Raw genomic sequence first — 13015 nt, forward strand, 5'->3', positions numbered from 1 at the left:
CCCACGTGTGTGAAAGTAGAACTGTGCTCCACAGGGTTTTTGGTGGCTGATTTTTTTGGAAGTAGATCACCAGGCCTTTCTTCCAGCGTACCTCTAGGTGGACTCAAACTTCCAACCTTTCAGTTAGCAGCTGAGCACCTTGGCCATTTGCACCACCCAGGGGCTCCTGGAAAGGGCTCAGAGCTTTTTAAAGTAAAAACATATTGTGTGGGGCTTTAAATTTTCTGGCTAGTTCCAAAAAGGGAAACCGAGGCTTGAACCAGGTGGTGCCCTCCACCCCTATACACAGCGTCAGTGTTCAGAGCCAGGAATGGATCTCAGGTGGCTGGAACCTGGCCTTTGCAAAAGGCACGTGTTTATTTTTAAAGAACATGTTAAGTTTCGTAGAGATTCTCTAACCTCTGGTCAACTTGAAACCCTCATAAAAATTGAAGCTTATGAAATCCTTTGAGAAAGGGGCCAGATTCTCGTGAGCTCTGAGTGTGTCTGTTTGAGAGGGAGTGGCAAGACAAACGGATGGATACACAGAGGCGGGCAAGGGCCTGTGTGCTGAGCTGGCACACTGCGCGGGGACCAGGGGGCTGTGCGCATTCGGGCAGACCCCTTGGAGCTCCTCTTGCTCCAGCATGACTCCCTTTGAACTGTCAGGACTTCAGTGATGTTTGTTCTGACCAGGAGTCACGTGTGCAGCATCCCCCCTCCTCTGCAGTGACACCAAAGCCTTAGGGCACCTCCTGCTGGTCAGGACAGTGGGTTTGGTGGAAACACGGAGGGGCCAGATCATCCTGCCCCTCTGAGACCATTCTGGAAGAAGGAGCCATTCAGGATGGCAGAACCCCAGAGCTCTTCCTGCTGCCCTCCCACCCGCCTCCTGTCCCCACCTCAGGTCCTGAGCTGCGTCAACCCAGACAATGCCAACAGCCCCGAAGTCCCTGTGAAGATCCTCAACTGCGACACCATCACCCAGGTCAAGGAGAAGATTCTGGATGCCATCTTCAAGAACGTACCCTGCTCCCACCGGCCCAAGGCTGCAGACATGGACCTGGGTATGTCGGCCGTCTGCCTGGGGGGCTACCCTGTGGCTGGCCCTGACAGTGGAGGGCCCCTGCACACCTCCTGCCTCCCCTGTCAGGAACAAGGCCAAGCTGGGGTGCAGTGAGCAGAGGGAGAAAGGGGTATCCTGGAAAGCAGAGGAATGGGCTTGGGGGCCACTCACGGTCCCCCTGGAAACCATGGGGTTTGCCTTCATGCGTAGGTGGGCTTGGTCAGAGCTGGTGAGGGTGGGGTGGGCAGAGGGGGCCCGCAGGCCTGGCCCTGCTTGGCAGGTTAGGCCTCTGGGGTCTTTTGAGTGGCCTGAGTGGTGGGGGTGGAGTCACTTCTGGAGTGAAGGGACGTTAGAGACAAGTCTGCTAGTCTGAGCCTGTGTGGTCCAAGATCTTCCACTACCTTTTGTCTCGCAGGCTATTCCCCTCCCTTCTGTTCTGTGTCTGTAATTTTTGCTGAATACCTGAGGCATAGGGATCTGGGTCAGTGATAGGGGATGGAGGGAATGAACAGAGAAATGAGCCGTGACAGCCTGCTGGGGAGCAGGGTGACATTAGATTTGAATGCTCCACGAATAGATTGCATAGCCTATATAAACAAGGCCACTTAGGGCCAAACCGTACTGAGACCCCGTCATGTTTCATAGGACGGCATCCTGGGAAGCCCTAGAAGGGCACCCCAGGCTCTGAGGAGGCTGGGGTGGAGGAGGGGCAGTTCGGCTTCATGGGTCAGCGTCAAACACACCTGGGTTTGAGTTGCTGGTGCCGCCAAGTCCTAGCTGGGTGACCTTGGCCCAGTTACTTAACCTTTCTGTGCCTCCATTTCCTTGTCTTCAAAGTGGAGATGATAATAGTACCTGCCTCACAGTACGAATTAGATGAGATCATCCAGGTGGAAGTCTCTTACTGCAGTGCCTGGCCCAGGACACGCGCGGTGGACGTTGGTGGCTGCAGTTATCCATGACAAGGGGAAGGCTGGTGGGTCTGTCTGTAGATGCAGGGCATGGAGAGAAAGGCGTTCGTGTGTGTGCTTGTGTCTGGAGAGGCACGGCAACATGGGGTTGGGAGGCCCCTCCAGAGCCGTGACCTACCCATCCGGCCCCTGAGCTGGCTGCGTGGGTCAGGGCTGTGGCTAAGTCATGTAAGGCAGCTGGACAACTGTGCTGTTCTGAAATGCAGAGGGAATGTTCGTCCCTTCCTGCCGCTTACCTCCCCCAGACTGATGCCTAAAGACTCTTAGAGTCAGGAAGTTCTGCTCACTTACATTCTGCTGCTCCACCTGCCCTGCCTGTCCGCGCCTGGCTTTCGGCTCCAAGAGCCTGGCTCTGAGTCCGGAGCACTGAGGCTGGAGGAGATCGGGCTGACACGTGTTCCCTCTCACTCCTCACGTGTTTCAGGATGTGTGGTTTCCAGGACAAGCAGGATGAATGTGTGAGTGGGGGTAGGTGGGAAGTGAGTGTGCCCCAGGGGTGCCCAGTGCTTTGATCCTGAGTCAAAGTGGACACTGGTGTCTGCTGCCGTGCACATCCCCCACACTAGTGTGGAGGGGGGCGCCTGCCACGGACCCAAACCAAAAAAACCAAACCAGGAACCATGGAGTCGATTCCGATGCATGGCAACCCCACGTGTGAGAGTAGAGCTGTGCTCCATGGGTTTTGCAGTGGCTGACTTTTTGGAAGTAGATCCTCAGGTCTTTCTTCCAAGGTGCCTCTTGGTGGACTCAAACCTCCAACTTTTCAATTAGCAGTGAGCACAGCAACTATTCGTACCACCCAGAGGGAGAGAGAACAGTTACTGGGAAGGAAGAGCCCTGTGGTCCCCACCCCAAAATGATAGAATGGGGTGCGCCATCATGGGTTTTTCTGGGAGAGCTGAGTTTCGTAGGGTCACCAGGGAACACCCAACGTTCCTTTTGTTTGCTTTGTCTGCAGACCCTCTGGCAGGGCCCGTACTTGGCTTCTCAGTGTGCCTGTCTGCAGGATGGGCCTGTCTGCAGGATGGGTGGAATGATAACCCGGCAGAGCGAAAGAGCTGAGAACATGCATCTTCATACTTGAAAGTGTGTTTGGAAAGGTCATGCTAGAACACAGAGGGGGCTCAGGTGTGTGGGTGCAGGAGGGCACATGTTCCCTGGTGCCTGGGAACAGGCTGACTTCCCACAAGTGAGAGCAGGTGGCTCCATGATCTCCTTTTTGCCCTGGGAGACCTTCTGGATCCTGACCAGTGAAGGGCAGATGGGTGGTCAAGAACAGGTAAACCCTTAGGTGGCTTCAACGCCTGATGGGTCTCGAGAAGGGTGGGGCCAAAGTGCTTCAAAGTCATCAAGACCATGACCTAAGGGGGCGCCTCTGCAGCAGAATCAGGGCCATCCCTCTGCTCCGCGTGGTTCTGGAGGGGAACCGGTTCCTGGTGGTGGATGCTGCTCGGACCCAGCCCTTTCCACCTGCAAACCACACCTGCTGAGGACGGGAGGGGAAGCAGCTGCTTGTTAGCCTTAGAAAACTGCTCCCTTAAAAAGCCTGGGGGTGCGAGCACAGCAAAGCAAAGCAAAGCATTAAGGAGTAGAGAAGGCACAAAACAGCGCCAGCTGGAGTCGTCCCCGTCCACAGCTGAAGCTGCAGCCTAAGATGCTGCCTTAGCCAACAGCCCTGAGTCTTGGGAGCTGGGGGCTGCTGGGCACCAGCGCCTTCCGAGGTGGCGCTGTCCCAGGCGGTGGTGGCCAGACCGGGGTGGGGGGCCACTTGCCTCCTGCGAGGGCTGGTCCCCATGACACAGCCCTCAGCACCATTGCTTACCTTTCACGAGAGAAAAGGGCCGCGTCCCCCTTCACGTGGCTGCTGGGGGGCGGGGAGGGGGGTGTGCAGTCACCCCTGAGGAGTCAGGCCTCCAAGCAGGAATAGATAGAGGGGAGAGGCAGCTAAAGCTAGCAGATCAGGCCTCAGGCCCCATCATCTGCTGGGAGAGGGGGTCATGCTGAGTTCCTTGGAAAGCCCCCCTCAACCTCCGTAGGGCTTCTCTGAGCACTGTCCTGTTTCCCTACTAAACCCAGGGGCGAAGCCACCCCAAAACCTGGGCTTCCTCTCCCCCACCAGCCAGCATCACAGGAAAACAGGGCCTCCTCAGAGACCAAACATTCTCCTACACGATTCAACTCAGCCTTGTGGCCCCATGGGAGAGAAGAGGCAAGACGGGCTTTCCCATCTTATAGGTGCTGGGACATTGGAAGCCTGAGAGCAGTTTCTAAACATAAGGTGTGATTGTTATCAAAAATTAATCTGTGCTGAAGGGCTGCGTGTGGCACGCAAATACACAGAGGATGCACCCGCTCAGCCACTCTCCCCAGCGGAGGGCACTGGGCACAGACTGCCTCGCCTCCTCCTGGTGCCCACCCCTAGCAGCACAAGGACACCTGTCCCAGGCCAGCTCAGAAGGAAGCAGATGCCATAAGCCAGCCCTGAACTTGTGTGCAGTTAGCCCAGGCCCTTGCCCCACAGCCACCTCCCGTCAGCCCCAGTGGCCTGGCCAGCTCCTCCGTCCCAACTCTCCTGTCCATTGCTCCTTCAACTGAACCTCTCCCTCCCACCCAGTCACCAGGCTTTTCTAGGCACTAACTAACCAAGGGTGGCGCAAACAGCTAACGTACTCGGCTGCTCACCGAAAAGTTGGAGGTTCTAGTCCACCAAGAGGCACCTTGGAAGGATGGCCTGGTGATCTTCTGAAAGATCACAGCCTCGAAAACCCTCTGGAACACAGTTCTGCTGTGACACACATGGGGTTACCAGGAGTTGGAATAGACTTAATGGCAGCTGGTTTTTAACTAACCAAGATGAGAAGCAAAGGGAAAGACTGAGGGCCCCTCGACTGCAGTCTGTTGGAGTTTGGAGGTGGAAAGATGTCACAGGGGCAGGTGGCTGGGGAAGGTGCTGGAGCAGGTGGCCTTGGGATGCTCTCAAGGCAGAGTGCCCAGGGGTACCCCACTCCCTTGACATAAAGCTGTCTCAACCAGCTTAAACCTCCTTTTTGCCGACAGGTATTGGGAGCAGTGGGCGTCTGCTTGCATCTCTGAACACTTTAAGAACCATTTTTCACAGGAGCCTACCTTGTGGCAAGCTCCGTGCCAGGCGGGGGTGGGGGGGTGCTCCCCTGTACCAGCACGACTAGGGAAAGCCCCTCATTTCTTGTCATAGTAGCAGAAGGCAGGACATGTCTCAGTCTGAACCGAAGCGCTCTTGGTCTCCTTCCTTAGCTCCCCTGAGGACGTCATTGGTGTCATACAGCTCCCCTGCACAGAGGGAGACTGCAGCCCAGAGAGGCACAGCGCCTGGGCCACGGTTACACAGCAGAGAGGCTGAGAGGCAGCGCGTTCCACCTGTCACACACAGTGGCATCCACATGTTTCTCCTCCTCCCTGCTACTGCCCACGACCTCCAGAGTTTCCTCCTTTAATGTAAATGCCCTTTCAATAGCCCCCGGAACTCGCCACCCCATCTCTACCAAGCCGAGCTGAAAGGATATATTTTTTCAAATAAGTAATTCCTGTATGCAATAAAAAGATACACTATCTTCTGAGTGAAATATAAAGAGTGCGCAGCAGCTGTCTCCCCAGTTTGCATTTACCCTGCTCCTGATGGGAAGGACAGATAAAGATAATGGGATTTTTTCTTTTCTCCTCACCTCCCTCTCTCCCTGGAAGGTGGCCGTGGAACAAATTGGATGGAGTGTGTCTGTCCTTTGTGCTTGGAGCCTGGGGCAGGGCATGGGGCTGCCGGGCAGGTGTGGTGGGAGAGGTCAGAGCTAGCAATTTTCTCGAGGTGCCATGAATACAAATGCCAGGGTCACCTTCCCTCCCTGCCCCACCGCCCACCACCTGCCTTTTTAACTCTTCTTTTTTTTTTTTTTTGAACCAGCTAGAGCCCAGAGGGGCACCAGAGTTGCTGCCTTCCCTATTCAAGAGGCTCCATACGCCTGCAGCTCTTCTCTCTTAAATCAGTAAGAGAGGCATCCTGGTCCCCTTTGCTCTCCAAAAAACCCCCAAATCCCATTGCTGCCAAGTTGATGCCAACTCATAGCAGCATTGCTCTCCAGACATCCCCAAACGGCGGCAACTAACCAGTGCAGATGGCTTTACAGTTTGCAAAGACCCAGCTCCTCAGATGCACGCCGTGTAGCTCTATTTCAGAATTTCCTTTCTTAAGCACAAAGTTTCATAGGTCAATGATTTTGTCATTTAGAACTTAGTTGCACCATCAGATTCTTCTTTTTTACAAGGATTTTTAAGTAGTCCCTCACCCACATCCAGCCCAATTTCCTGGCCTCTGCAGCAGCCGCACTCTGACCCTGCTGTGGCCTCTCACTCCCTTCTCTGATGCCAGCTCCCCGGGGGCGAGGCTCTCAGGGCTCTCAGCCAGGTGTCTCCTCAGGGCTTACCTGCTGATAGGTGTGCAGAGGTACGAGCAGCATCTTCTCTCCTCCAGCCTTCTGCTCTGTTTGGAGGCCCCATGGGCCCAGTGCTGAGATATGGAGCCTGGATGTATCATGGGAGTGGCACCTTTTGACCAAAATGCCCACCCCGTGCCAGTCAGGCAAATGCCTAGGTATCCTTCAAATCTTTCCCCTCCCCTTCCATTATCACTGCCCTAGGATATTTCTTCTCATGGGGAGCTCATCCAGGGCCAGGACCCCGTTCCCTGAAGTCCCTTGTGTAAGCCTTTACAGTGTCCTGCTGAGCAGTGCCAGCGGCCGAGCTGTTGAGTGAATGCCTGAGACCAGGGCCTTGAGGCGTCCAGGATCTCGATTCCAGCATAGGGGCAGCAGGAGAGGCCTCTCCTCAGACAGGACGGTGACTGGCCTGGTCCAGAGTGGATGTCCCAAGGCATCATCTAGGCCACCACCGACTGGGCACTGCTTTTATGGGTGAGACAGAGGGACCCCTGGCGAAAAGAAGGTTGGACTCGGAATAAGGGACCTGGATTCCATTTAATTTCATCTCTATCATTAAAACTCAGCCTACGTTGAATACGTCACAGTAAGCAGATTTTAGATCCGGCCCTTGCCCTGGGCCTTGTGAGGCTGGTTCCCCAGCTGCATACTCTGTAAGGGGACCGGAACTGTCCTTCATATCACAAGGTGGGGCAGGCTCCCCTTCAGCTGACTCCACCTGCTCTCTGAGTTCTCTCCTCCTGGGTGAGGATGAGTCCATCCACCATCTGGGAGAGTGGACAGCTCATGGGATGGGAAGGCCAGCTGCTGTGGCCTTTGACCTTGGCTTTCCTAGGTCCCTGCTTGACTCAACAGAGCTTAAGGTCTCAGACCTCTGCTGAGAAGGCCATGACATGGCTCACAGCACTGGGAAAGCTGAGCCCCTGCCCACTACTATGATTGTCTGGAGACATTTCATGATGAGTCTGGGGAAGTAGAGACCACAGCTGATTGTAAGCAGGATTTCAGCCAAGTGGTGGAAATGGAAATAGAAGTGTGTCCAGCCTACGGGGTAGCACTGAGGGGCCTGGGCAGATAAGAGTGAGCGTTGGGGGGTAGGTTTTAGTATTACCAGCTGCTTTTGAGTCGATTCCAACTTACAGTGACCCCATGTGTGTCAGAGGAGAAGTATGCTCCATAGGGTTTCCAATGGGTGATTTTTCAGAAGTAGTTTGCCAGACCTTTCTTCCAAGGTGCCTCTGGGTGGACTCAAACCCAAAACCGCTCAGTTAGCAGTCAGCCAAGTTAACTGTTAGCCTACCGTGCCAGGAACCATCATCCTGTGCCAGGGAACACGGGCTCCTTCCAGTTGGGCTCCACACACTCCTCCGTTTGGGTTCAGCCAGGTGGCTTCCCGTGGCTTGGCTTCCCTATAGGCCCCAGGGGTGGAGCTGCCAGTGCCAGCCCCCATTCCCCTGGGCTTTTGTCCATCAGGTCTGGGTATGGGAGGGAACCCAGAATGTCGTTTTCTTACCTCTGATATTTAAAAACAAAGAAACAAAAACACCTAACTTTTCTGTATATGAGGTATGAAAAACAACAGGCTTGAAGAATGGATGAAGGGCTGGATTCCACCCTGAATTCCGCCCTCCACCAGCTCACTTTCCTCATATTGGTATTTTGGGGCACAGTCCTAATTTTGTGAGATAATTGCCAAAAAAGACAACAGTCCCCACGGCCCAGCTGCCCACTCGTACCCGTCAGAGGTGGGCCTGGGAGGACAGCAGGACTAGGACGCCCGGGAGCCTTGTCCTGTGACACGCATGGGCACCAGTGAGGAGAGTGTTCCTTGCCTGCCCTTGGCCAGCTCCTGCTGCCTCCACACGTGATCACTGCCTGCCAATCCAAGCTGGCGGGAAAGCCCGTGTCCACACATCCCAACAGCTGGATTTTGTGTGAAGGGGTGTGCTCAGTCCAAGGACACTAGCCCATGGCCCTCTTGGATTCCTCAAGCTCACAGCATGAAGTTGAGTGGAGGCAGCTAACTGCCGGTGTCACAGCCTGGCTACCAATCAGGGCCCAGGTCTAACTCAACAGCAACTGGTTGGTTTTGCACAGCCGGGATAAAGCCTGCCACTGCCCTATTCCTCAGCCCAGGCTGGCATCTTCACTGAGCCTGGCCACAGCCTAACAAGTCCCTGACCCGCTTAGAGATAGTCCTCTTGCTCCAGCCTCTAAAAATAGGTGCTGACATACAAAGATCCCACTGCTGTTGAGTTGATTCTGACTCAGAGTGACCGTGTAGGACAGAGTGGCGCTACCCCATGGGGTGTCCAAGGGTTTAATCTTTATGGAAGCAGATCACCCCGTCTTTCTCCTGCAGAGCCACTGGGTGGAATCAAAATGCCAGCAGAGTGCTTAACCACTGTGCCACCAGGGCTTCTTAAAGATACCCTTTGCCATCGAGTGGATTCCGACCCATAGCGGCCCTGTAGAACTGCCCCATAGCGTTTGGGGCATAGAGAAACCATAGGGTTTCCAAGGAGTGGCTGGTGGATTCAAACTGCTGATACTTTGGTTAGCAGCCAAACTTTTAACCACTGCTCCACCAGGGCGCCAAAACCAAACTCAGTGTCACTGAGTCAATTCCAACTTTTAGCAACCCTACAGGACAGAGTTGAACTGCCTCATGGGTTGTCCAAGGCTGAAATCTTCACGGAAGCAGATCCCCAGGTCTTTCTCCTACAGAGCCACTGGGTGGAATCAAAACGCCAGCAGAGTGCTTAACCATTGCACCACCAGGGCTCCTTAGAGATAATAAAACCAAAACCAAACCTATTGCCATTGAGTCGATTCCCACTCATAGTGACCCTACAGGACAGAGTAGAACTGCCCCATAGGGTTTCCAAAGCTGTAATCTTTACAGACTCATACTGCCACATCTTTCTCACATGGAGAGGCTGTTGGGTTCGAACCACTGACCTTTTGATTAGCAGCCGAGTGCTTAGCCACTGTGCCACCAGGGCTCCCTCCATGCATGCATACATACTTAAAATAAAAAACAAAGCAAGCACAACAATGTAACCACAGCAAACCAAACATGGGTCACCAGCTGCCTCTCTGGGCCATTTCCGCTTTTGCCTGTTATCCTAACTGCCAGTAGGCCCTATTGTCATGATCAGTTCCAGCTGTGCTGTCATCAGACATTAGTGATCAGTGGTCCCCAGGGACCTCTGAGGCTTCCCCTCCGTTCCAGCAAACAAGCATGGCATCCTTGTGTTTGCATTGCTCTGAACCTTAGTGGCAGAATGGTTGAGCTCTCGGCTGCTAACCAAAAGGCCAGCAGTTGGAACCCCCCCAGTGGCTCCGTGGGAGAAAGACCTGGCAATTTGCTCCCGTAAAGATTACAGCCATGAATTCCCTTTGGGGGCAGTTCTGCACTGTCACACTGAGTCACCATGAGTTGGAATTGACTCAATGGCACCCAACAACAAGCTGTAAACCAGGCAGCAGGAAAGCCTGAGGAATTGCAGCGGACTTGGATTCTAGTATCATCTCTGCTGCTCCTGAGTGCAAGCAGCTTCTCTGTGGGCCACGTTTGCATCTGCCAAATGGGGAAGGTAGCTCTGGGCAGGCCACATGCACCAGGCAGGGAGGGCTCAGTCAGCCCGTGAGACTGACATGGGCCCACTGCCTGGCCTCGACAGGAGTGGGTGTGAGAGAGGCAACTGAAGACATGTCTCCATGGACCCTCAGAAAAATCCATGGGGGGTCAGGCAGAGACCAGCACTCAGCCACACTCTGGACGAAGCCCAGTGCCCCTGGGCTGAAACACGTGTTGTATTTGGATTTAAGAGACAATTTTTCCTGCCTAGTGTGCACGTGCATGTACAGGAGGGCTCTGGCATGTGCCTGGCATGCACATGGCTTTCCATGTGTACCTTTCAAGATTGGAATGTGTAACTCTCCAGCTCTGTGTGATTTGTTCTGTGTACGGGGTGCAGATTTGGTGGGTAAGAAACAGTCTCTATTTCCCCATGTGTGATCCGTCAGGAAGCCCATGTGTTGTAGGGGTTTGGGTCCATGGGGAGGATGTAGGTAAACATCTACAGAATAAAACATTTAGGCGTTGGGTAGATTGAAAAGGTGATGTCGTCAGCATCAACTTTTGGCATTAAGAATGGGATTTGCTGATCTGTCCATATGTCTTTACCCCATCCCACTGCCAAGGATTGCCACCTGCCAGCTTTAGGAGGAGGTATGTGGACACTGATGGACTCTGCAGCCTTGATTTCATGAACCCCAATGTCTTCCAGTCAAGCAGAGGAGCCAGGCTCCAGTAATGAGAACCCATTGCACATGAGTTGACCCTGACTCATGGCGACCCCATGTGTCTCAGAGGAAGAACTGGGCTCCATAGGGTTTTCAGTCACTAATTTTTGGGAGTAGATCACCAGACCCTTCTTTAAAGGTGCCGTCGGGTGGACTGGAACTGCCATCCTTTTGGTTGGCAGCCGAGTGCTTAACCGTTTCGCCAGCCAGGGGCTCCCAGAGTAACGGCACTGCCTTGCCTTTGCTCAGTACTTTGTTAAGTACATTCACCTGCCTTATTCATGCAGCTTATTCTTACTGAGCAACCACTTCTAGCGGATATGGCCACACTGGCGTAAGCAAGCTGGTGGGCTGGGAGGATAGGTGGGGTTATCCCCTCTGTCACCACTCAGTTGGTTGGGTCAGAACCAGAATTAGGACTCGAGGCCTCTCTGCATTGAGAGCGTCTATCGTTGTGGAGGTGTGTGCTGGTACGTGCCTGTCCCTGGATGCATCCTGAGATGGCCCTGCGCCCCAGTCCTCAGGGTCCCTGGCGGGCCTCTCTGAGATACACTGCTCTCCCTGCAGAGTGGCGGCAAGGCAGCGGGGCGAGGATGATCCTGCAGGACGAGGACATCACCACCAAGATTGAAAATGACTGGAAGAGACTGAACACACTGGCCCATTACCAGGTGAGGGGAATGGGGAAGAGGGGGTTTCTACCTGGACATGTCTCTGTAAGTCTTAGCCTTGGAGTAACAGGATCTCTCCAAGGCCAGACATAACCCAAACCAGTTGCCATCAAGTTAATTCTGACTCATGGCGACCCTATGTGTGTCAGAGTAGAAGCATGCCCCATAGGGTTTTCGAGGGCTAATTTTTTAGAAATCACCAGGCCTTTCTTCCAAGGCACTTCTGGGTGAATTTGAACCACCAACCTTTTGTTTAGCAGTTGAGGGCATTAACCGTCTGCAGCACCCAGGGACTTCTCAAGGCTAGACACTGAGCCATAAATCTACTCATTTATCAGCACTGTATCTTCTAGTGGCCCAAAGGAGATTGACGTCACCTAGCCAGGAAACCTTGGCCTCTTTGGAGACAGGACGCTGAGGTGCATACTTCCTTCAGGGTGTGGGCATAGTCCCCTAGAAAAAGCCTTTCCTTAGCAGTCCTCCTAGATAGTTGAGGCTAGGTAGTCTCCAAGGGAAGCACTGGGATAGAGAACACTGGTGAGAAGCACTTGCCAAAAGTCCCTCCAGGAGTGAGCGACAAAATAGAATGTTGTTATTAGTTGTCGTTGAGTTGGCTCCAACTCATTACGACCCCATGTTGCCCAGTCCTGCACCATCTTCACAACCGTGATATGTTTGAGTCCATTGTTACGGCAGTTGTGTAGTGCCTTCCAATCTAGAGGACTCAACTCCCAGCACCATGTTGAGCAATATTCTATTGTAATCCATAGGTTTTCATTGCCTAACTTTCAGAAGTAGATCACCAGGCCCTTCTTCCTAGTCCGTCTTAATCTGAAAGCTCCACTGAAACCCATCCACCATGGGTGACCCTATTGGTATTTGAAATACCGGTGGCATAGCTTCCAGCATCACAGCAACACACAAGCCACCACCATACAACGAATTGACAGAGGGGTCAGTTTGACTAGAATACTTTTCAGCAATTCTCCCTCTAGATCTGTGTCTTCTTTCATTCGAAGGAAGGCTTGTGGCCTCTGAAGTCTTCTGGTTCTCCAACAAGGCACCCTTTGCCCCCCTAGGGTGCTGACTGCCCTTATTTTCTGGGATGGCAGAGTTCCTGTGCCCATGCCCTTAGAAGTCTTTTTCCTATAGGTGCCAGACGGTTCCGTGGTGGCCTTAGTGTCCAAGCAGGTGACAGCTTATAACGCAGTGAACAACTCCACAGTCTCCAGGACCTCGGCCAGTAAATACGGTGAGGTGTGATGGTGTCATCCTGGGGAGGAGGGGCTGCCCTGGGTGGACGTGGTCAGGAGGGCAGCACAGCTGGAGTGCAGTGAGCAGACCTCAGACCCCAGGGTGGGGCAGGTCTATCAGGCAGTGGGACCACCAGAAGGGAGAGCCTGACTGGGGATGAGGCCTCCTGGCCTGAGACCCTGATGCAGAAGCAGGACCTCCATCCCCTAGAAACAGAAGATCTTACCTTCTGAGTGTCTCACAGTCTAGAACGTGTTTTCAAATCTGGGATCTTTATCATCTCAGATCGTGCTCATA

The 13015-nt window shown here is 53.7% G+C and overlaps 1 protein-coding gene across 3 annotated transcripts in view; it reads left to right on the top strand.

The window, feature by feature from the left end:
• PLXNA4 (plexin A4) overlaps positions 1-13015 on the top strand; it is a 517066-nt gene that overhangs the window by 478685 nt on the left and 25366 nt on the right. For all 3 annotated transcript variants that reach the window (XM_049894276.1, XM_049894277.1, XM_049894278.1), the window contains exons 25-27: positions 887-1046; positions 11361-11464; positions 12617-12716. In XM_049894276.1, the coding sequence (XP_049750233.1) occupies positions 887-1046; positions 11361-11464; positions 12617-12716 (364 nt within the window). The remainder of the gene's footprint in view (positions 1-886; positions 1047-11360; positions 11465-12616; positions 12717-13015) is intronic.

The sequence above is a fragment of the Elephas maximus genome, chromosome 8 (assembly GCF_024166365.1).
Source record: "Elephas maximus indicus isolate mEleMax1 chromosome 8, mEleMax1 primary haplotype, whole genome shotgun sequence".
In the NCBI taxonomy this organism is placed as follows: Eukaryota; Metazoa; Chordata; class Mammalia; order Proboscidea; family Elephantidae; genus Elephas; species Elephas maximus.